Source organism: Tursiops truncatus, chromosome 6 (assembly GCF_011762595.2).
Source record: "Tursiops truncatus isolate mTurTru1 chromosome 6, mTurTru1.mat.Y, whole genome shotgun sequence".
Lineage (NCBI taxonomy): Eukaryota > Metazoa > Chordata > Mammalia > Artiodactyla > Delphinidae > Tursiops > Tursiops truncatus.
The window spans coordinates 6,351,071-6,374,335 of record NC_047039.1 but is presented as its reverse complement, the minus strand read 5'-3'; the positions used below and the strand labels follow the sequence as shown (position 1 = coordinate 6,374,335).

General features: G+C 44.4%; 4 protein-coding genes across 10 annotated transcripts in view; 2 read left to right on the top strand and 2 right to left on the bottom strand.

The window, feature by feature from the left end:
• The window catches only part of SAP30 (Sin3A associated protein 30), a 36,286-nt gene extending 35,382 nt beyond the window's left edge, over window positions 1-904 (bottom strand). Inside the window, exon 1 of the mRNA XM_073805751.1 lies at window positions 764-904. The gene's annotated coding sequence lies outside the window, so the exon portion shown is untranslated. The remainder of the gene's footprint in view (window positions 1-763) is intronic.
• LOC141278924 (uncharacterized) lies at window positions 578-1,814 on the top strand. The gene is made up of 4 exons (XM_073805691.1): window positions 578-706; window positions 844-1,015; window positions 1,307-1,742; window positions 1,799-1,814. The coding sequence occupies exons 1-4, from the start codon at window positions 698-700 to the stop codon at window positions 1,812-1,814; spliced, it is 633 nt and encodes a 210-aa protein (XP_073661792.1). The 5' UTR covers window positions 578-697.
• Window positions 1,357-3,819, top strand: HMGB2 (high mobility group box 2). 3 transcript variants are annotated; one of them, XM_019932362.2, is made up of 5 exons: window positions 1,357-1,495; window positions 1,838-2,012; window positions 2,237-2,382; window positions 2,486-2,660; window positions 3,274-3,819. In XM_019932362.2, exons 2-5 carry the CDS (start codon window positions 1,863-1,865, stop codon window positions 3,430-3,432), a joined length of 630 nt encoding a protein of 209 aa, XP_019787921.1. In that variant the 5' UTR covers window positions 1,357-1,495; window positions 1,838-1,862; the 3' UTR covers window positions 3,433-3,819. The 3 variants fall into 3 exon arrangements, with proteins under 3 accessions (XP_019787921.1, XP_019787924.1, XP_019787922.1); XM_019932365.3 differs by having other exon boundaries at window positions 1,389-1,519; XM_019932363.3 differs by lacking the exon at window positions 1,357-1,495 and adding an exon at window positions 1,620-1,732.
• Window positions 3,820-11,416: 7,597 nt separating this feature from the next.
• GALNT7 (polypeptide N-acetylgalactosaminyltransferase 7) overlaps window positions 11,417-23,265 on the bottom strand; it is a 117,598-nt gene continuing 105,749 nt past the window's right edge. For 4 of the 5 annotated variants that reach the window (XM_073805750.1, XM_019932352.3, XM_019932351.3 and 1 more), the window contains 4 exons: window positions 22,416-22,634; window positions 18,656-18,754; window positions 17,868-17,996; window positions 11,417-13,831 (listed from right to left, as the gene is read on the bottom strand). In XM_073805750.1, coding sequence (XP_073661851.1) covers window positions 13,694-13,831; window positions 17,868-17,996; window positions 18,656-18,754; window positions 22,416-22,634 — 585 coding nt within the window. In that variant the 3' untranslated portion in view covers window positions 11,417-13,693. Of the gene's footprint in view, window positions 13,832-17,511; window positions 17,675-17,867; window positions 17,997-18,655; window positions 18,755-22,415; window positions 22,635-23,265 lie in introns of all 5 variants that reach the window. The other variant, XR_002175832.3, reaches the window with a different exon arrangement.

Sequence of the window (23,265 nt, the reverse complement as noted above, 5' to 3'; positions counted from 1 at the left end):
TCTAACAAATGCCAGCGAACTTACTGAGAAAGGAAAGAATATTTAAAATCTGTTGAAACCAACTGTCACTGTTAACATATGGGCCAAGAGGAAAAAATAACCCTCAAAACTAAAAACAACACAGAAATAGCATAAGATGTCAGTCAACGTCCTCCTACCCCGGGAAAGGCGGCTGGTGATGCCTGGAAGCAGTAAGCTAAGGTCGCTTGGCTGCGCTCTCACCAGACACTAAAGCGAAGATTCTTAACCTGGGCTCTGAGGAGCCTGGAAACGCCGCGGCGCGCAGTTTGGCGCATAAATGCAACGGGGGGTGCGGAGCTTTCACGCGAGTCTCGAAGGGAATCTTTGATAGGGAAAAGGTTTTAAAAACGATCGCGTTGCGGGGACCAGACAGTGACCACTGCGGTGACAGCGGGCTGGCCTCGGGAGGGGGGCAGGGGCGTCGCAGCGCTCAGGTGGAGAGGCTGAGGGGTGGAGGGAGGGGTGTGGGCCCGGCCCCGGGGCCGCGGCCCGGGATCGGAGCCCGGATGCAGGGGCGGGACCGGGAAGACGCCGCCCGCCCCGCCCCGCCCCGCCGCCCGCGGGCGGCCCTGTTTACCCCGGGATTTGACGCCGGGGACGAAGGGGGAGGGAGGAGTGGCCCCTCGCGGACTCCGTGGGCGGAAGGCGCCCTGCTTCGCGGGCGTGCGGTACCCCCATGGGGACGGTAATGGCTCCCTCCGCCCCTCCCCGGTCCCCGCCACCTGTCTTCCTCGGGTCCTACCCCAGCCTCAGCGACACCCGGCGGCGCCGGCCGTCGGCCGCAGCGCAGGCTCCTCAGCCTCCGTATTTGTTATTCTTCAGACGGGGCGGCGACCACCGCTCCGGGAGCCGGGGCTCTGGGCCGTGCTGGCGCGGGGGACAAACAGGACCTGGGCCGCCGTCGGGGTCGGCGGGGCGAGCCGCTTCTGCCCCCTCAGCGCCCGCAAACCGAGCGCCGTCGACCCCGGAGAGCAGCCCGCGGACTCGCGACACGGTATTTTTAAATCTGGCGGGGCTTCTCCACGGGCCAACCGCGCCCCCCGCCGCCCGCCCCAGCCAGTCAGCGCCAGGCCCGCCATTTTTCAAACCCTCTTCCGGCCGCCAATCAGGATCGAGCAGCACATTCCTCTCCTGACCGGTTCTAACGGGTCTAGGAGTTAACTACCCGGGCGACCCACCGAACCTGCTAGGCTGCGGCCGGGGGGACGAGCCTGGCGACACACCGGCCATTCGGAAGCCGCCGTGGCGAGGGGGCGGGGCCTCTCTGAGTTTGAATAATCCCCAGGGCCAATAGGAGCGGCGGGGGGGGTGGCCTGTGGCCCGGCTCGTCAAGTTGCCGTGGCGCGGAGAAGTCTGCAAAACAAGAGACGGAGGATTGCGTTAGCGACATACCACTTCACGCCGGAGCCGCGGGTAGGAGCGTCGCGGTCGGACCCGGCCGCTGCGCGGTACTCTGAGGAAAAGCTACCGCCAGGCAAGAGCCGGACCCGGGCCTGGGGTGCGTGGCCGGCCGACCCCCTTGCCTCACGGCCGGCCCGGGCGCCTGCGGCTCTCGGGGCTCGCCCTGCGGGCGGAATCCGGGTGCTGGCCGGGCGGGCCGGACTGCGGAGGCGGGAAGCTCGTCCGGGCCCGTCTCTGGAGTGTTTTGGACGCGGGGCGCGAGGCGGCAGCTCGGAGCAGGGCTCGCGGCGTGGAAGCCGGGGGCTTTCCTGTGAGGAAGGGCCGGGCGGGGGTGGCGGGCCCGGGGGGTGGGGGGCGGCGGCGTTTGGGCGGGAAGGCGCCTCGCCCGCTAGCGCCCGCCGCGCTCTCCCGCCAGGTGGACGCGCCGCCGCAGCAGCATCATGGGGAAGGGCGACCCCAACAAGCCGCGGGGCAAGATGTCCTCGTACGCCTTCTTCGTGCAGACCTGCCGGGAGGAGCACAAGAAGAAACACCCCGATTCCTCGGTCAACTTCGCCGAGTTCTCCAAGAAATGTTCCGAGAGATGGAAGGTGAGAGCGAGGGTCCTCACGCGGGCAGGTGGCCGTGACATTGAACTTGTCTCCGCCGCCGACCGGCCCCAGTGTTTTATTCGGAGTCAGAGGCACAGGACTTCGGGGTGCTGGTGTATTTTAAGACGACGGAGGCAAATGTGGCCCTGAAGAGAACCCTGCCTTTTCGGGGACGGATGTCGGTTTACAGTATTGCATTTTCACTGCTGCTTTCATGCCCACAGACCATGTCTGCCAAGGAAAAATCCAAGTTTGAAGATATGGCAAAAAGTGACAAAGCTCGCTATGACAGGGAGATGAAGAATTATGTTCCTCCCAAAGGTGACAAGAAGGGAAAGAAAAAAGATCCCAATGCGCCTAAAAGGCCTCCGTAAGTTTTTTTTTGTTTGTTTTTTTTTGTCTTCTTTTCAGTCAACTGAACTGCCCCCATGATTTTTCATTCAGGTCATTACAGCTCTGTTCCTTCCTTTCAGATCTGCCTTCTTCCTGTTTTGCTCCGAACATCGCCCAAAGATCAAGAGCGAGCACCCTGGCTTATCCATTGGCGATACTGCCAAAAAATTGGGTGAAATGTGGTCTGAGCAGTCAGCCAAAGACAAACAACCCTATGAACAGAAAGCAGCTAAGCTAAAGGAGAAGTATGAAAAGGTGTGTTGTCTGCATTTTTTGGGGGCAAGGTTGAAATCTGGTAGCCAGTTTCTAAATGAGCATGTTAGAAGTAGGTGTAAGCTGTATGTTAATAGGTATAAGCTGTAGTCAGTTTTCCCTGACTAGCAAGTGGGGAACCTTCCGTAGGTCAGTGTTAATGGTTGTCAGCTTTGCTTTGAAAAGGTCTAATGAGAGTTGTACACTTAAGGAGTATAAGCTAATTGGAACCTCCTTTCTTTGGACTGCAACCGGTGTTTGTAGCCCTGGGAGGTTGCTGCATTCAAATGTATTTGTGGTAAAATGCATCTCTTAGTTGAGAATGGAGGATTAAATGTTTCATGTAGGTGTATCTAAAATGTGAGGTCAGGGGACAGGCTATGTGCCGCTAACAGATGACGGTAGTGAAAGTACTGACAGACATCAATCTGATACACCCCCATTATTTTACATCATTAGCTTTCGAAGGCCTGGAGGGAACAAATGATCTCAAAACCAAGTTTTAGACAGTCATCGAGGTTATTGGCCAATAATCTTAGATTGTTTACAACTTAGTGGTTTTCATGGTTGAGTAATGACACCGGATGATGATTTTATTTTTTTGACAATATCTCAGGATATTGCCGCATACCGTGCCAAGGGCAAGAGTGAAGCGGGAAAGAAGGGCCCTGGGAGGCCAACAGGCTCCAAGAAGAAGAATGAACCAGAAGATGAGGAAGAGGAAGAGGAGGAAGAGGATGAAGATGAGGAGGAAGAGGATGAAGATGAGGAATGAATGGCTATCCTGTAACAATGCGTGTGCAGTGTGTGTGTGTGCTCAGGCAGTGGTTTTGCTAAGAATGTGAATTCAAGTGCAGCTCAATATTAGCTTCAGTATAAAAACTGTACAGTTGTTTGTATAGCTGATAAGATTCTTTGTAGAGAAAATACTTTTTTAAAAATGCAGGTTGTAGCTTTTTGAGGGGCTACTACATACAGCTAGAATTTAAAGCTTTTGATGAATGTTTCTGAATATTTAATGGTTTCTTTAACTTTTTGACTTGTGTATGGTAGCACAGCAAACTCATAGAAATTAGTATCAATAGTGAATTTTGGGTTTTCTAGAATGAGAGTGTTGCATTGTTTTTTTTAAAAAGTTTTTGTAATAAAATTATGTATATTATTTCATTTGTCTTTGTCGTATATGCTCAATTAGCTTTTGCTTTAAAAGTCATGGTCTGGAACCATGTCAACTTTTTTTTGTTTTTCTGCCTAATAGTTCTCAGACATGGTTGATTTAGTATAATGTTTGTTTAAAAGTCAAACATGCCCATATTATTCATATTTACAAAGTGTTCTTTAAAAACCAGCGGTGGAATTTAATGAACTTCAAAAATTTATGCAGTTTTATAAAATGAGCAAGGTTTGTTCTTGACATTTATGTTCATTGGTTAGCTAACTTGTCCCTTTTTTTTAGGTGACATTTTATTTTGAGAGAAACTTTCTTTTTTAGTATGAGGCAGAGGAGCTCATACAGTGACTCCATACCTAAAAACACATAAACTTTTAAAAACAATAGGAACAGGTTTACATTTTCTGTTGATAATGATCTAGTTTGGGGTAGAATACCAGAGTGAATTTTGAGTTAAATCTTAAAAATCACTGGTCTTAAGCCTAGAATTCTCAGTAACTAACCCAAGAAAGCTTTTGAGATGGTGGTTGTGATTTTCCATGACTGTAGTTAGGCGAGATTTTACGAGGATATTTATTTACAGGTGAAAGCAGTTACTAGGAAATGCTCATTTGAGGAAGCAGTTGCTTGCATTGGAATTTAGATAACTATTGTAAATAGTTATCACGTTATTAGTGAAAGTTAGCCATCTGTTGTCTAAGAGATTATAGAAGAAACCTATTTGTCGATAGTTTCATAGTTAAACCTGACAATCTTGGTTACCTATCAATTATTAAAAATAGGAGCCAAAATTCTTATTACCCAACCATGGGAGCCTTGGTTGTCCATCTTATGCCATATTTGGAATTATTTCTGACACAGGAAATACTAACCAAACTTGTTAAATGGAAGGTAAGGTATTAGCATAATTCCCAGAGCAGATGGACTGAAGTAGAATCTTCAGCCCTCTTAGAGATTGCCCTCCATTAATATCACAGTTGTTGTTTTGGGGCTTTTCCTGATCATAAAATGAAAACTAGTTTTATGTATTTACAAAGTATTTCCTGGTGTTAGGTGACTTAATGCTAAAAAATTGGGGGTAAGGTGTTTTAGAGACACGCCTAGGTCTGGATCCCAGTTCCCCAGCTGTACCAAATGCTAGCTGTATGGACTTTACCTCTGGGCTTATTTCTCCTTATCTGTGTAGGGTGTCAGTACCTACTTCGCAGTGTTTTAATGATTAAATGAGAATGTTAAGTATTTACAACAGTACTTAATGCATAGAAAAGATACTAAATAGGAGTTTTTAAAATTGAAATAGAGTCTGTTTCTTAAGGATTTCTATATCTGTAAATTAGACCCATGAAGCAGACCTATCTGGTTCCTTGTCACCTTTCTTTTTGGGAGTTTTTGTGTTTGCTTTCATTCTGTTCTTTAAATGAAATATAGTTTAAATGTCTAAGAGTGACTCATTCTTTTAAAATCAAGAGTTGTTCCATAATCTCAGCATTTGAGATGAGTCCTCATATTTGATATTTTCTCTAAGTGTGGATCAAAATTTAAAATACCCTTGTTTTCAGGAGTAAATGACTTCAAGGAATGGTTATGTTGGAAAGCTCTGAAATGGGGGTAAGAATCAGGTTCTATCCCAGTCCAGCCAGTACTTGGGGATGTGTTTATGAAAACCGCCTGCCCCCCCTTTTCTTTTTAAAAATAAGTCATATCTTGATGGTAAAAAATGTAAAAGGGCTATATAGTGGGTAGTTTACAACATTGATTTCCAACCACCAGGTTCTCCCAGGGGGCGACTCCAGTAATGTAATAATTGACCCTTCAAGAGAGACTGAAGCACAACAGTCATATGTGCATATATATCAATGTTGCACAAAAGGAAGCTTATTATATATGTTGTTCTGCCCCTTAATTCTCATCATTTTAGATTCTTAGCACAACAGAGCTGCCACATTTCACTTCAATAGCCATCTGCATAGTAGCCCATTGAATAGATCACAATGTAACCAGTTCCTTAAAGATACTTATGGTTGTGGTTTTTTTTGCTTTAAGAACAACATTGCCATGAATATCCTTGTATGATTTCAAAAAGTTCAAAAGTTTGTGCATTTAAAGTTGTGCTAATTATAATAGCTAAAACCTGTACTTGGTATATGGCAGAAACTGCTCGCTCTCAGAAGTTTTACTAATGTGTACTGCACAGCAATGAATGTCTATTTCCTCATCTCAGCAACATTATCATTCTCAAACTTCATAATCTTTGCTATTCTGATATATAAAAAATGGTTCCTCCTATTATGAATTCAGCATATTTTTATGTTAAAGAGCCATTAGTGTTTCCCGTGGTCTTCTGTCTCATTGGTCTTATTAGTAATTTGTGGGAAATAAGGAAAATGACCCTTTGTGACCTGCATTGTAAATATTTTTTTCTATGTTGTCTTTTGACTTTATGATGCTTGTCTTCATGCAAAGATTTGTTTTTATGTAGGCAAATTTATTCCCTAGTGGCCTTGGGAGGCCTTTCCCACTCAAAGATTATAAAAATTGTCTTTGCTTTCTTACTTTTTATTACTTAAATCTTTGATCCTTCTGTAATTTATTTTGGTGCAAGAACTGAAGTAGGGTCTCAAATTTCTTTCCAGATGGTAGCCACTACTTTTGGTCTTTTAATCTATAAAAGCTGTGTTAGAAGATCCTGCGGTCCCTTATGTAACTTGCAAACTTGCTCAGTATGGGACAGTATGCCTTTTTGTGTTTTGCTCTTTTAACAGCATCATTTACTGTAAGTACTAAACCATAAGTTTGTCTTAGCCAAACATAGCCTTATCTTAAAGCTGACTTTCTATTACTACGTATGCCACTAAAAATGTTTACAAAGCAGTAATGATTTTATTTCTTGGGGAATAGCAAGAAGAAAGCTAAAGGGCCTGTTTTGCCGATGCATAAGATCCAGTCCTTTTAAAAATAAAACATCTCTCTCTAGAAATAAGCCATTTTTGTACACTTCGTGCCAGAAAGAGTAACTATTGTATAAACATTTGTAAACATAAATGCCCAGGATGAAGGGGACAGCCATTGTTTAGCTCAGTCCTGTTGCTGGATGGAAATGTGGGTCTAGGATTCCCAAATCTCCCCAATTTTCAAGTGGAACCAGAATTCTAGATATTTAAAAAATGTGAAATCTGAATTGTAAATATTGGCAATGAATTCAAATGTCAGGCTCAAAGAAAACATGTCTGTAGGTAAGATTCTGTCAAGGGTCACCAGTTTGCCACTTCTATAAATTAGTGTAGGTAAATGTAGGATTATTAATAACATTTACTTGAGTTACGGCTGTTGGTAAAAGTATAAGTACAGGCCTCCCCGCTAAGCATTATTTTCCTAGTTGTCTAGAAGCGCTTCTCGCCCTGACTGGAAACTCATCTAACTTCTTAACCTGTTGTAAAGGTAAATATAGACATTGTCTCTGAGGTCTTAATGGAATATTGGGCTCCTGAACCTTTGTTCTTCAGGACTTAGCGCAGACCTCTCTTAGCCTCATCCTGGGAGTTAACATGTCTATAGAATAGTGGCTCAGGAGCACGATTAGTGTCATATTAAAAGGAAAAAAAACAAAACTTTTAAGCAGTATGTAGTATCAAATTTCAGAACTGGTCCAGTCTCCTTTCTTCAGGAAGACATAGCAATCAACGAGGACAGTGCCCTAGGGCAGTAGGTAAAGAGAAAGCAAAATTGTAATTCATAGATTCATGTGTTATTCTTTGATTCTCTACATTTTTGCAATAAAGGTGAGATGGCTTATACAAAGAACAAACTATATAAAATACATACAAAAGGAAAAACGAAGTTATGAAAGAAATTAAGAGTGAGCTGATGAGTTTACACTGGGAATCAGATCAGTATGAATAGGGCTGTTTCTTATCAGTTTGGTAAAGTCAGACCTCATGTGTAACCTTTCAGTTTCCTCAGGTGTTAAAATCAGAATTTTTTTTTTGAGCATTAAATGAGACAATACATCTAAGACATCCTAGTGGCAAGAAATAGTAAATAATAAATATTAGCTAAAAGTATGCATAACAATATGTATGTGTTAATAATATACTTGCTATGATAAAAGTACCACATTCACTTCTGAGATTCTTAACAGTTTAGGTGGAGAGGAAAACTAGTTATGTGGAAAGTACAATAGACATTCCTCCCACAGGGCTCTGGGGATACTGAGTACTGGAGTTATGTCCTTGACTCCAATACTAAATTTGGGAATTTGGACAAGTTATTTAACCTTTTTTTAATTGAAGTATAGTTGATTTACAGTATTGTGTTAATTTCAGGTGTATAGCATAGTGATTCAGTTTTTTTGCAGATCATACTCTATTATAGGTTATTACAAGAAATTGGGTATAATTTGTGCTATACAGTAAATCCTTGTTGCTTATCTATTTTTACATCTAGTAGTTTGTTAATCCCATACCCCTAATTTGTCTCCTCTCCCCTCTTCCCTTTCTTGTCTGGTAACTGTAAGTTAACCTTTTATTCAATCACATTTTATCCACGTATATTTGATCACATATAAATGTGTGACTTACTGTATGTTTTAGTTGCTTTTGGTTTTACAAAACGTATTTGTTGAATGAAGTCTTCTGGGAATTGCCCTTTTCACTCAACACTACCCTACTGGCTTGTTTTTAACTGGTTCATTCACGTTCACTGCCTTGTAACATTCCGTCATGTGATTATACCACAAATGATCCATTCTCATGCTGATGGGTCATTAGGTTGTTCCTGGAGCTTTTGCTGTTATAAATGGTAGTGCTATAAAAATTGCTGTACACGTCTCCTGGTGTTCAAGTGCAGCCCCCTCCAGTGACCTGCCCTGTCAATTCCAGCTGTCTCTGCAGCCTCTTCAGCTCGGCTGAATCACCAGGGTTGGAGCTCCTTTCCTGTACCGTGGTGGGAAAAGTTCTCCAGGCAGGCAGACATGCTGAACTGGGGTTCACCCTGTGTGCTTCCTTTCTCTCAAGTTATCACAGTCTGCTTTGCCTGTCACCCAATTCCTAAAAACAGCTGCTGCATATATTTTGTCCTGTTTTATAGCTGTTAGGACAGCAGCATTCTGTTTAGGACAGTAACAATTACTATGCTATGGCCAGATGAGGAAGTCTATTCATCTCTATTTTCTACTGAAAGTTTTAGTTTTGTTTTGGGCATTTAATCATTAAGACAGCTGGAGTTTATTTGCTCATATCAAAAGCCCAAGAGAAATTTCATTTAAACATAATTTAAAGAATGTTCTTAGACATTCTTCCAGATGCACTTAGTTCTATCCAAGGGTTAAATTATAAATTCGACCACTGAAAACTACGTTCTACACATTGAATGGTGTGAGGTAGAGATAACAACTTATTCTCTTATGGATAACCATTTCACCCCCAGTGTATAAGCTTAACTTATGAGCTTAAATTCTTCACTTGCAAAGTGGAGGTAATGATATCTCACATATGAAACAGGTACATACACACATAGCCTTTATAGAGGGTCTGCAGTGTAGCTGTCTTAGTTCTGATTAAAGACCGACTTTAAGACTTTGAAACCAGGTAACAATAGCTACCATTTATATTACCCTGATTATATGCAGGAAACTATTCTAAGCACTGCATGTATGTTAACCCATACAAGCCTAATAAAAATCCTATAAAACAGGACTATTATTTCCCCCCTTTTACAAATGGGGAAACTGAGGCATAGAGAGACGCATCAATAACTTGCCAGGGTCACACAGGTAATTTGTAATGGAACAGGGATTCGAATGCAGACAAGTGCACCATACTGTACTATTCAGATGAGCAGATTGTAATATCATTCTGTTATGAAAATTAAGGCACCCTTATGCCACCTCTGCTCAGACGTGGGCCCAAGGCCTGATCCACTTACAAAACCAAAACCCACCTACCACAGTTATGGGCATTTCAAACTTTTTTTTTTTTTTAATAAGCTTTTTTTGTGGGGGTGGCTTCCCTGGTGGCACAGTGGTTGAGAATCTGCCTGCTAATGCAGGGGACACGGGTTCGTGCCCTGGTCTGGGAGGATCCCACATGCCGTGGAGCAACTAGGCCCGTGAGCCACAACTACTGAGCCTGTGCGTCTGGAGCCTGTGCTCCGCAAGAGAGGCCGCGATAGTGAGTGGCCCCCGCTTGCCACAACTAGAGAAAGCCCTCGCACAGAAACGAAGACCCAACACAGCCAAAAGTAAAATAAATTTTTTTTTAAAAAAAGTTTTTTTTTTTGGGCCGCACCGCACAGCATGTGGGATCTTAGTTCCCCAACGAGGGATCGAACCCACACCCCCTGCATTGGAAGCGCAGAGCCTTAACCACTGGACCGCTGGGGAAGTCCTCAAAATCTTAAAAAGGAGATTGGCAAAGGAATTATCGAATTTAGTTTAGAAACAGCCCTTCTGTTAATCTCTACTCCCAGGGACAGTGGTCCCCCCCAAATCATTCTGACTTTTGTCCATTTTTTGGCAACAGATTCTAATGAATAATATGCATTCTCATAGTGCTCGGTACTTCTAAAAGTGCTTTCTCATGGATTAATATTCATATACCCAATTACTGGCCTATTAGCCCTCTGGCTCAGGTCAGGTACTTGTCATGTTCTCCACTGAATTTTAAGTGGCTTTTTTCCCCCAATTACAGTCTGTCCAGAAATGATGAAACATATTCCCAGATCCCTGTGAAAGGCTATCTCTTAGGAGATAAATGAGCCCCCATTCACTTCAGTCTGGTGTTCTGTCACTTTTCCACGTTTCTCAGGCACAGCAGCTGAGAAATGAAGCCATGACAACAGCCGAGCTTCCCAGACCAACATGGCCCCTCTCTGGAAAGCTGGCAGCCATAGTACCTTCTCCTGAGATGTCGTGGGTTTTGCTATAAGGTCCTACAGCCCGGTTCTCACTTCATGTTGGTAGGCTTCCCTTCTTTCTACTCACTTGATCTATCAGGTTGTAAAGAATTTTGACTTAAATTTTTGCTTTCAAAGGGCAATGATATAGTAAATACACTGCCAAGGAAAATATACGTTGCTGGGTTGTTTTTCGTAATTGGTAAGTGATTTTTTGTCTGTTTTTTTGTTTTTGCGGTACGCAGGCCTCTCACTGTTGTGGCCTCTCCCGTTGCGGAGCACAGGCTCCGGACGCGCAGGCTCAGCGGCCATGGCTCACGGGCCCAGCCGCTCCGTGGCATGTGGGATCCTCCCGGACCGGGTCACGAACCCGCGTCCCCTGCATCGGCAGGTGGACTCTCAACCACTGCGCCACCAGGGAAGCCCTGGTAAGTGATTTTTAAAAATTTTCTATACATAGGCAACCAGGGTCAAAAATAAGCCTTTATATTTCCTTCTTAGATAGGTAAGCTCTGAGTACTCTAAACACACTCTAAGCAGAATTCTAACCAACACTCAAGCACATACTCAACATATAACTGTGGTCTATGATATTTTAACTATTATATTAGTGTATCTTGTAAACAATAAAATCAAGTAATTATTTCAAACCTGTGGTGTTTAGATACAGAAATGATTGCAAGTACTAAAAAACCCATGGATTAAAATACAGTATTTTATTTTTTTCTCACCTAAAAAACAAGCAACCCAGAATTAAGATATACATAAACTTCTCAAATGTATCCCTAATAAAATTTTGAATATTTATACAATTTCTACAGAAACATACAGTGTATCAAAATCTGCATAAATCAAATTTATAAAATGTGTAGAAATGCATAGTGATATTATCAACTTACAAAGCAAGGATACGGGAATTATTTCCAAAGCAGCCTACAGTAGAAAAGTCATTATGGCAGCAGCTTCTGATGTGTTTTCGTGTTTGGTAAGGTTTCTGATTTCAATATATAGAATCATTTTTTATAGAGTATCTTAACGAATTGCACAAAATACCCATTTAAAATTTACATGCACAGTTTATGTGCCACCTTTCTTAGGCCTATGCATAGTTAACAAGGTTATAATCTACTCAACAAAGAAAATGGAGCCTTTTTGCAAACACGCAAGTAATTAAAGTACCAATTCTCTTAGTTTCTTATTTATAGTTGATTTATTTTGCAGTTATATAATCATATAAATGTATTCCTTTTTAAACATCCCTAGAGATGAATGAAAGTTCAAATGGTTGATCAGAGATCAGTAGCAAAATACAAATTGGCAATTCAAAAATTATAAATAAAACTCTGTTTAGGATGTTGAACTTTGACTCTATGAATTTAAGAGCTAGGCTTGGAAGAAACAAATCTGTAGGCTTTTCTTTTAAACAAATGTAGGGTTTTTTCCCTTTTCTTTTTTAGGCTTTAATTAAATATATTTCCCTCTGGTAGTAGTTTGTGAATTCCTTTCATTGATATGATTACAGGATCAAAAATCTTAGTTTACTTGCCATTCCCTACCTCATCACTTTTAAAAAAATTTGTTTTGCATTCGACATAGCATTTTAACCTTGTAGGTAATAAAAGATTATTTAGCAATTAAAATCAATTGACCACTTGCAGTATTTGGTTTTCTTCTAGTAGGTACTATCTTAATAAATGTGTAAATTCAAACAAGTCTTCTTTTCACTGGAAAAATACTAATAGAAATATGCTTTCAAAAAAATTAAGAAACACTAGGGAACTAACATAATCTAACAGAATTCATATTTGTTAATGAACTATAGTTTTAAATAGCTTTTTTAAAATTTAAAAACTGTGCAGGGAATTTCATGAAGATATAAATGAAACGTCTACTCACCCTTGGCTTCATAAATTGCACAGCTTACGTTGTAACACACAGTAGTCTTGTAAGGCTTAATCCAACAAGGGTTTGGAAATTCTCACCTCGGTCAGAACAAACCTTTGATGTGTTTACAGTGGTGTTTTGTTGTTTTTGTTACCCCCTCTTCAAGGTTTCAAAACTGAGAGTTATCTATAGTTTTCTATGGTGACAGGGAATGGGGAAAAGTCAATCCCCAATGTCAGGGGACATTTTTCTCTAGTTAGCAGACCCCCTGCTGCCTTAGGAGTTGGTACTGATAGAGGACACTGGGAATGCCAGCAAATAGGGGAGTTAATGCCGTACAATCTTCAAACCCTACGGAATAGCTCTGGATGTTCCATCTTGTCATTTCTTTTTTCAAGCAATACAACGTTCAATTTCAGAGCAAATGGTAGCACATTAATTCAGTTCTGAGTGGTAAAAGTACTCCTCAGACAGGTGACAATTCCATCATTAATATCCTACAAATTGCATCAAAAGCTCTTGAAATATACCAAGAAATGAAAAGAGGCACTAAATGTGTTGAAATTCACCTTTCAAAAAAGCAGCATGACTGTGAAGGAAGGCCACCTTGGCTAATAACCTGTGGCAGTGCTTCAAAAAGATGTAAAATTAAATAAAGATACAACAGGTTGATAATCACCAAGTTACATATGACGATCTGGTTACTCCAACCTTTTTTCAAGTGTGTTAAAAAAAAAAACAAAAAACAACAATCAAACTGCCTTTCAGACCCCTGAGTGTAATCCCAAAGAAGACAACAATGCTTTTTACTCTGTTCTAAATAAAACAGAGCTAAATGCACAGATTACCAACATCATCTTAAAACAAAACAAAAAAAAGATGTAAACATCTACAAAGTTTAAGGTAAAAGCAGTTTTGTAAACAGTAACTGCAGATGATAATGTTATCGTAAAATCACAGTTTATCAATGTCCTCAGACTCCTCAAGAGCCTCTGGGTTTGGAGCTGTAGTTGCAGCAGGTTTCAGGAGGTTTTCAGTCCTGTATAAATTTACGTGTCAGTAGGTAGGTTACTGGTTTCTTTCATTCCTTCTAAACACTATGGATGTTATTTATTTCCCACTTTTGAGTCATTTTGCTGGAGTCGCAGTCGGAGATGAACACTTGATGGAGGACCTCCGAGCGATCCAAGCACTTTCTGGAAGGAATGTGAGTCAGTCTGTGCAGGTTCTGGAAGACACAGGGAAACACAGTGTTACATTTGCACTGTGTGATATCACTGACATTAGACAAAGTCACAGCCTGGCTTTCGTAAGAAGACTATTCAAGCGAATTGGGCAGGCATGAACCAGGCACACCCCAGAGTCTGTGTTTCTCTTGATCGTCAGTCTTCCACATCCTGTTATTGTTCAGTCATGATGTACTGCTGGTACCTCCAATTCAATACATACAAACTTAAATTCATCATCTTCCCCTCCAAACCTGCTCCTCTAGCTCCTATCCTACTAATGACGATACCAGCTTTCCCGTGCTCAGGACAGCACAGCTCAGGCTGCATTTCCCTCCTTCTTTCCTCCAAGTCGCTGGCTGAGGACGGACATCTGCAGTGGCTTGGGCGTGCATCCTTTCCCCTCCCCACCGCCCTTGCCTTGGTCGAGCCCTGGTCACCTGCTAGAGGTTCCTTCAGTACAGCTCAGGGCTGTTCAGAGTGTGGTCGTCAGACTAGCTAAGATTGGGTCTGTAAGGTCGAAACGATTTCATAATAATACACAGAGCCCCATCTGCCTTCTTCATCGTATGGACATTTATACTGATGGCGCAAAAGCCATGCTGGGTGAACGTGCTGGGGCCGTAGCATCAATCACACAGTCATGTTCTCCATGGACGAACACTCACAATTAAAAAAGAAAAAAAAGCCAGTTTCACTTGAGAACGCCCTTGACAAAGCAGTAAAAACGTATTAGTTTTTTTTTTTTAATGATAATAACGTTTAACATTTATTGAGCACTTGCTCTATGCCGGGTAGACGCATACCAGATGCTCGAGGTGTATTAATTCATTTAATCCTCAAAATGAATGGCCCTGGGATGTAGATCATCTCCTATTTTTAATTTTTTAATTAATTAATTTTTGAAATACTTATTATTTTTTTAATTGGGGTATAGTTGCGCTTCACAGTGTTGTGCTAGCTCCTACTGCACAGAGAAGTGAATCAGACATATGTATACACATATCCCCTCCCTTCTGGATTTCCCTCCCATCCATCCAGGTCACCACAGAGCACCGAGTAGAGTTCCCTGCGCTGTACGGCAGGCTCTCACTAGATATCTCCTCCATACTCAGCGGTGTATATATGTCAATCCTAATCTCCCAGTTCACCCCCCTCCCTTTCCCCCCTGGTGTCCACGTATTAGTTTTATTAAATCTTGACCCTATGAGATAGTATGGGAAGAGTGGACAGCACATGAGCAGTTGTCGGGACCCGAGGGTTGAACGAGCTCCTTCTCTCGTGGGATGTCATTCTGACTTGAAAGGACAACCTGCAGGCAGATTACAATTATGCAAACTTGGGACTGGGTAGCCATTTTCCAGAAAATAAAGTGAGCCCATCACTTCAAGGAAAAAATATAATGCTGACAGTGTCTGTTGCCATTGATAAAATTTGAGTTTTCAAGCAAAAATTCGAGTTGTAGGAAACTTGTATCCATTACCGTGAACTTGACAGCTGCACAAGACTTAAAGACTTTTCTGATGAAATCGGTGGTTATATTTGTGATTTATTTGGCATTGTATGATGAAATGTGCCATCGTTTGGAAGATTTACATGACCTAGTGAGCCACTGTTTTCCGAATGAGCAGCGAATGTGTGATGTTACAAAAGATCCACTCCAGTGTGAGACAGACCAGTGGGTTTAACGCAACAAAGAACAAAATGTTCACTGATAGGAGTTCAGATTCTACACTGCAAAGCTTTTAAGAAACTACCACTTACACACTTGTGTAGCACTGAAGAACAGCCTCAATTATCTGAAAAGGCTATTAAATTACCCCTCGTTTTCCAACTGCACGTCTATGTGAGGCCGGATTTTCCTCAAATACGCAACTAAAACAACATATCGCATCAAACTAAACGCAGAAGCAGAGTAAGAATCTATTAAACCAGACATTAAAGGCATTTGTGAAACTATAAAACAATGCCACTCTTCTCACTTTTGTGGGGATTATAAAAGTGTTATTTATATTAACGTGTAATATGGTTATGATTGTTACATTTACGTGAATACATACATAAATACAACAATTCTCAGGTTTAATTCCCAACTTAGGAAATACCGTTAGCTGTAACCTCTATAACAAATCTGTCTGGGGAGCGTGTCAGTGGTTTGTAAGGATGTAAAGGGGGTCCACAGACGGGGCAGAGTGGGAACCACTGACCAAGCTAGCCTCCTGTTCACCAGTCCATACTTGACAATATTTCCAGAATTATTTTCCTAAAAGTATCCACTGTTTCCTATCACTGTGATCCTTAACTAATGTCAGTCACTCCCTAAAGCCCACAAAACAAAGTTCCACGCTCTTTCCCATGGAGAACAACTTAGGGAACCAGAGCAAACGCAGTTCCTAGAATTCTCTACACTTTGATGCCACGCCTCTGCTCACCCGTTTTCTCATTTATTCTCCATGAAAAGCCTTTTTATACCTCAAGACCTGGTGCAGTGATACTCCCTACATGAAACTCATCAGAAATAACTCCTCCTATTAATCTCTTTTGCTGTCCTATGGCATTTTGCTTATTTTTACTTCTGCATTTTTTTCCTTCTCTGCCATTATAGTATGATGGGCTTTAGATATTTTTTGAAGGGCCCCAGTGAATATTTAGTAATGTCTGATGCACAAACGGATATTCAGTGCTTTGCCCTTTAAAATATCTAAAATATGTACATTCCATTCTTATCCACTGCTTCTTGTGTCGTTTTGCATCTGCTAACCTTCTTTTACTAGTTTACTAATATTGTCCTTACTCACCCCTAGCCTTCATTGCTATTATTCATCTTTCTTTGTGTAAATAAATGTTCTCTTCTCTGGGGTTTATGTTAATCTTCTCCTTCCTAACTTGTTATAAGAAAGATATCAGCAACTGACACATACTTACCACTTCATAGTAATTATGCACAATGATAACTGGGAATATTCAGCTGGGTCATATCACTATGTGGCAAACAAGCGTTTGCTGACAGGAAGGACGTGACAACGAATACAAGATGCGTAAAGAAAGTTCAGGGCTGCCAGTTTCTTCAGTCTGGGGCAGCCTCCCCAACTTTTTGTTTCATAATAAATTGATTCATTTTAGCCAAGTCTAGACTTTGAAAATTATTCAGAAAACCATTATTATGTTGGAATCCTCAACCTGGCACAGAACTCTGAATATTCACAGCTGAAACAGAAAAACTGCTCCCACAGACTCAAGTGAAAATCTAAACATGGGGCTTGCGCAGTGGTTGAGAGTCCACCTGCTGATGCAGGGGACACAGGTTCGTGCCCCGGTCCGGGAAGATCCTACATGCCGCGGAGCGGCTGGGCCCATGAGCCATGGCCGCTGAGCCTGCGCGTCCGGAGCCTGTGCTCCGCAACGGGAGAGGCCGCAGCAGTGAGAGGCCCGCATACCGCAAAAAACACACACACAAAAAAAACTAAACATGACCTTTAAAACAAGCAACAGGCAACACATATCCTGTTGCATTTAGCAAGCAGCCATGATGAGAAGCTTTGAAGGCCTTGAGTCCAACATGTTATTTGTTCGTCTCTATCCCCACCTGCTGGACAACAGGCAGCAATATTTTAAAAGTTAATAAAATAAAGTGCAAAAATAAATGCAACGTTTTCTATGTGTCATACATAGGTATACTTACACATTATATAGGTAATTTTAATGAATGACTCTTTTGGATTAAAAAGATCGACTTTGATATTAGAACAATGGTGATGACTGCCTCAGGGAACACTGGTTTTCCTGTGTTGATAAGTTAGCAGTGGGTCTGCATGGACTCCAGGTGGCCTCCTTCCATGACAATACTACACCAGAGGATAAAAGCGATGCTTCAGTATGGAACAATGAGTCACTAGTGCTCAGGAAAACAAATGAGTGAGTGAGACGGACATGCAAGTCAGTGTGAATGCAGGTTTTAAGGTTTATATGTCTAAATTCCACACAGTAGGTGTTATTAAAATGAAATTGCATGTATTTCAGAACTGAAACCCAGAATACCTTGAAGTACTGCCATTCCTTAAATTCATTCAGATTACAGTGTGTAATCATAATTTTGGATCCATCAGGACCCTTCGTCAAACACTGGTCATACTGCATGAGTTGATTCGCTTCGTTGATTCGGAAAAGCTATTAAAGAAAAAGAAAGAGAGAAAGAAACTTAACTCCTATAATTAAACTCAATGACTATGCTATTTCTCTACCATGTTTCTGTGTGTTCAGAACTGTAAGTCCAAACACAGGAATTATTCATTTTGATGGTAGTAAAGACCCCTTCTAACTCTTAAAGGATTACGTTCTCTAGCCTCTTAGATACAGAATGGGTCACTAACATAGGAATTTCGTACCAACGATGTAAGAAAATGAAAATGTGGAAACAGACCTGATAATGTTTCACAGTGTAAATCAGAGACAAGAAAAATACTCACATAAGGTAGTAAGAGAATATACTAGTGAAATATACATGATTGGCAATAGCATCCCAGCCTACTGGGGGGAAGATGTGGACTGTTAGGGAGCTAGGCTTACATAGTTACACACTCATGCAAGAATATATTCTAATCTCCTACATAGGACATAAATTCTAGATTCTGGTTGTTTACATGAAAACCAGTACTGCTCTTATCCCCTCATTTAAGTAAACGTTTTAGCACTGTCAGTTTTTCACAGAATGTTTTACTTTACCAAACAATCACAATCACCAAATGGAAAACCAGGCTAAACCCTGGCTCAGTCAGCTCAGCTGCTTCCAGTGCAGACGGAATTAATCGCAAAGCCCGGCTGTTTACCTGATTCCCGCCCATCCTGTGGCAGGGGCCCAGCTCAACAAAGCCTCCGTTTGTCTTCCCCATGCTGTCAATGCAGTACACAGTTTCAAAGCCTCTGATCTAAAAAAAATGAACAAAGAACCACAGGGAAGGCGACAGTTTAGACTCTAATAAGCTCTCACGTGGCTTCAGAGAGCTTCGAGTTAACCGGGTCCCTACTGTCCTGTCAGGCCTTGAGGAGCTCGGAGCTACAGTCATCTCTGAAATCACTTAAGTCTTGAAGTCAACACGAATGAGCTCATTCCAACTGAGGGTCTTGGCCTCCAGATTTTGATAAAATACCACAGAAGAAAAAAATACAAAGATACCATTAGTACCATTTCAGATTCATGATCATTCATGTGAATGAGAAGGAAATAGAGCAAAGGGAGCTGACCATAGCGGTCACAGACACTGGCCCCCGTGTCTAGGCCAGAGTGAACTTGGGAGGTAGGGCTCCCACTGCTGGCAGCAGCCTCCAGGGCCTGGGCAGTGAGGCTCCTCTCTGACTACGGATGTCGCAGGTGGGCAGCAAACACGCGTTTCTATGTTTGAAATGCACATTTTGTAAAAAAACAAAAACCAAAAAACCCACAACTTTTTCCTTATTGGAAATATTATAGATTTATATCTCAATTATAAATTACTACTGTATTTGGATAAAATGCTTTATTCATTCCTTCAGTTGGCAAACACTGACTGAGCACCCAGGAAGGTAAGAGCTTCAGAGGAGAAGCAAGTCGGGGTCGGAGGCTCTGCTGTCTGTAGAGAGGATGTGGGCGGAGCTGGAGGCAGCCCCGGGAGAGGACAGGGCAGGGGTTCACCCTGGAAGCTGCAGGGAGGGTGCGGAAGTGCCTTGTGAGGTGCAGGGGCCAGCGTGGGGAGGGTTAAACCGAACGTGTGTTCAGGGGGAGACTGTAAAGGGAGGATGGAACATTCCATCTGTCCATTGGCTCATGCTTTTATTTATTCATCAACTATTACGTGAGCGCTGTGTCAGGCATGCTGAGGGCTCTGATGTGCCAGTGCACGGAACGGATCGGATCCTCGCCCCAGGGAGCTTACGCTCTAGGAGGGAAGGCCGAATATAAGCAAAACCGTAACAGACACGTTAGAAAGTGACAAGTGAGAGCCGAGAAGAGACAGATGAGCAAGTTGGCGGATGGGAGTGTCTCGGGGGGCAGGAGGTGCACAGAAGGCCTGGCCGTGCCTGCAGACGCTCCCTCTGCTTCCCCAGGGAAAGCATACAGGGGGAGGGAAGGGCAGGCGGATGCAGGTCTGCGGGAGGAGGATGAGCGGGGAGGCCGGCCGGGCTGCAGTGCGGCAGGGAGTAGCAGCGGGGCAGGCCGGGGGCAGCAGGGCCCCCAGAAAGGGCTCTGCCCCCAACCAAGGAGTGCCCGGGGCCGCCTCGCGGGGCTTGGAGGAGTGAAGTGGCCCGGCGGCCGTGTTGACAGCAAAGCGGGGGCAGGCAGGACTCGTCTCAGTGGGAGACGTGGTGGCTGAGAGCAGAGGGAGGAAGGTCGGTTTCTGGAACTGGGTGTGGAGTGTGAGAGGAGAGCAGTCAAAGAAAGCTCCGGAGTTTGGGGCCTGAGGCATCAGCACGGGGCGGGGGGGGGGCGGTGGCTGGCGGGTGAGGGGGGCGTCCAGCCTCACACACCCTAGTCTGGGCTTTGGGACAGAGATTTGGGTTGAAGTGGGGGGGCATTTGAGAGCCCTCAGCATGTGCAGGGTGGACTCTGAAGCCTCTACTGGGCAAGCTCAGGGAGAGAATTCATCCCTTCCACGGAGAAGGCGTGTGCGAATGAGGTGTTCCCCAGAGCAAAAGAGAAGCACATCGCGGTCCCGACTCCCAGGGGCTTTGGTCTACTTGGGAGTTAAGACAGAGGTGCAGAGAGAGCGAGAGCGCGAGAGAGCGAGCGAGCGAGCGAGAGAGCGAGCGAGAGAGGGTGGGGGGAGAGGGCGAGAGGGGGGGGAGAGAGAGAGTGAGAAAGAGAAAGAGAGAGAGAGAGAGAGAAAGAGAAAGAGAGAGAGAGAGAGAGAGAGAGAGGGAGGGAGGGAGAGGGAGAGGGAGCGGGAGGGAGAGAGAGGGAGAGAGAGAAAGGGAGAGAGAGAAAGGGAGAGAGAGGGAGAGAGAGGGCAAGTGCAAGCGCTAAGTGCTGGGGCTCCTTAGGGACAGACCCGGCCTCTTTCCTCTGTATTTTTCTCATTCTGTCCCATGAAACAATCTACCTGCTGTTGGATCCAAATAAACGTCTTTAGATGCACATGTGGCCTCCTTTCTGGGCCTGAGATCTGGACGGCCCAGTGGGGTGTCTGCTGGGCTCTTCGTGCCCCCCTGGTCCCTCCGGGTCCCTCCCCAGCCGCCCCCTCTGCCAACCTCCCCACCCTGGCGGCCACCCAACCCGATACTCAAATAAAACCAAACCAGCTGTCCTGCTGGCCCACACCCTCCACTGCCCTGCCGGTCAGGGCGCTGCCTCCAGATGAACTAAGCACCCTGACGGGGCCTGCGTCCCACCACCTCCACTGTCACCACCCAGTCCCAGCCACCATCACTTCTCCCTGGAACTACCCCACTGCTTCCTAACCCGCATCCTTGCTTCCACTCTTAGGCCCCACTGTGACTGGAAACACAGCATAAATGGAATCCCATCACCTTTCTGTTTAAAGCCCTCCTGTGGTCTCCCACTCTCAGGAGGACGGCTGCCCTCCTCATCTGCCCCTGCGCCTCATTTCACCTCCTCTTTTCTGCTTATCAAACACGCAGAGCCTTCCCGGCTCACAGCTGGCAGGCACACCGGCATCCTTCCTCGGAGCACCCTTTCCCAGCTCTCTGATTCGCTGGCTGCTCATCGTTCAGATCTCAGACCCACCGTCACCTCCTCCAAGAAGCCTCCCTTACCGGGTCCCTGAGTCCCCTCAAACAGCAGCTGTCTATTTCCTTCACAGCCTTTTCCACCACCTGTCACTACACTCTGTTTTCTGTTTCTCTCTCTGTCCCACTGGCATGCACACTCCCTGAGGAGAAGGTCCTTGCTTGTCACATTTTCTGTCTAGCGGCGCTCAACCGCTATTTGCTGAAAACATGACTAAGCAAGGTCTCGTGGGCTTGAAAGTTCATGGGGGTGTTTAATGCACCTACAGGGCAGCAGATAAGGCACAAGAGTGGGTGCATTCAGAAAGGAGGCTATAGAGGCAAGTTTGAAGAAACAAAGACAAAGCAACACAGATCAAGGCCTTTGGTTTTCACTGTTTTCAGTTACCCTCACTGTCTGGGTGCCTACTGCACATGGGGCCTCCGCGTAGGTCACTGGGACACGGCGGTGAGCAGGGCCCCGGGGCCCTGACAGACGGTGATTCCGAGTTAGGACAAGATGGCAGGCCTGAGTCTCGGGATGGAGTGGGGAAGCATAGAAAGGCTTTTCACTGTGGGCAATCTCCACATGGGCAGTGTAGGGTGGGTAGGAGGTCGCCGAGGAAGGGAGTCGGGCGAGGGGTGGGGAAAGGCAGGAGCTGAAGGGAGCTGACAGCGTCCCGAGTGGAGCAGGCAGGAGGGACTTGGGGCGGGAGGTCAGTGCAGGGGAACTATCCAGTGGAAAGGCTGGGAGGTTAACAGCTTTTCACCAAAGTTTCCCCCAAGAATTCTTCTCTCTCCTCCAACATTCCCGTCTCGCTCTGCTTTCTCCCAAGCTCAGTCTCCATACACACACACTTTGAGATCTGACCCCCGGCTGATACTCACTTCTCCCCAGTCGACATTTTTGGGCGGCAGAGGGTAGTGTGAGGTGATATCATAAGCTATTTCTTCCATGAACCATTTGAAACTTTTGCAGTTGTGATCTTCTCGAAATTTCTTCAGCTCTGATATATCCCCATATGGTAATGCCTTTGATTCAGGGCGACTGGCATAGAAGTAGTCTTTATACTCATCCCACCACACCTCTACAACTCTGACGTAATTCTGGGAAAAAGAAAATTAACGTCATTATAAAAACCAAAAATATTTGTATTGTCATAAACAGCCTCTCTTCGACATATGAAATATGACCAACATACGATAAATTTGTTTCAATAGGACCCGATACTTAATTACAAATTACAAATGCAAGCGAGCTCGTGACTCTGACATGTCACTGTCACGCGTGTTCAACCAGAGTGACGGACACACAATCTGGTGTCACTGTGCCGAAGGTCCCATACTCTAAGATAATACATTCTTTTTTTTTTTTTTTTTTTTTTGCGGTACATGGGCCTCTCACTGTTGTGGCCTCTCCCGCTGCAGAGCAGAGGCTCCAGACGCACAGGCTCAGTGGCCATGGCTAAGGCCCAGCCGCTCCGTGGCATGTGGGATCCTCCCGGACCGGGGCACGAACCCGTGTCCCCTGCATCGGCAGGCGGACTCTCAACCACTGCGCCACCAGGGAAGCCCTAAGATAATATATTCTTTCCTGCTGATGGAGCTGAGCGCAGAGGGTTGGTGAGAGAGGCTGGCTGGCACCGGGCACCCCCAGACCCCTGAACAATCTCCTCTCTCAGGACCATGCTGCTGGCACGTGCAGGGGGAGGGGTCTCCCATCAGAAACCACTGGGAC

Coding starts and splice junctions, on each gene's coding strand:
- HMGB2 (XM_019932362.2), top strand. CDS start 1,863: ATGGGGAAGGGCGACCCCAACAAGCCGCGGGGCAAGATGTCCTCGTAC. Junction 2,013..2,236: donor AATGTTCCGAGAGATGGAAG/GTGAGAGCGAGG, acceptor TCATGCCCACAG/ACCATGTCTGCCAAGGAAAA. Junction 2,383..2,485: donor AATGCGCCTAAAAGGCCTCC/GTAAGTTTTTTT, acceptor CCTTCCTTTCAG/ATCTGCCTTCTTCCTGTTTT.
- LOC141278924 (XM_073805691.1), top strand. Junction 1,016..1,306: donor GCCCGCGGACTCGCGACACG/GTATTTTTAAAT, acceptor AATAATCCCCAG/GGCCAATAGGAGCGGCGGGG.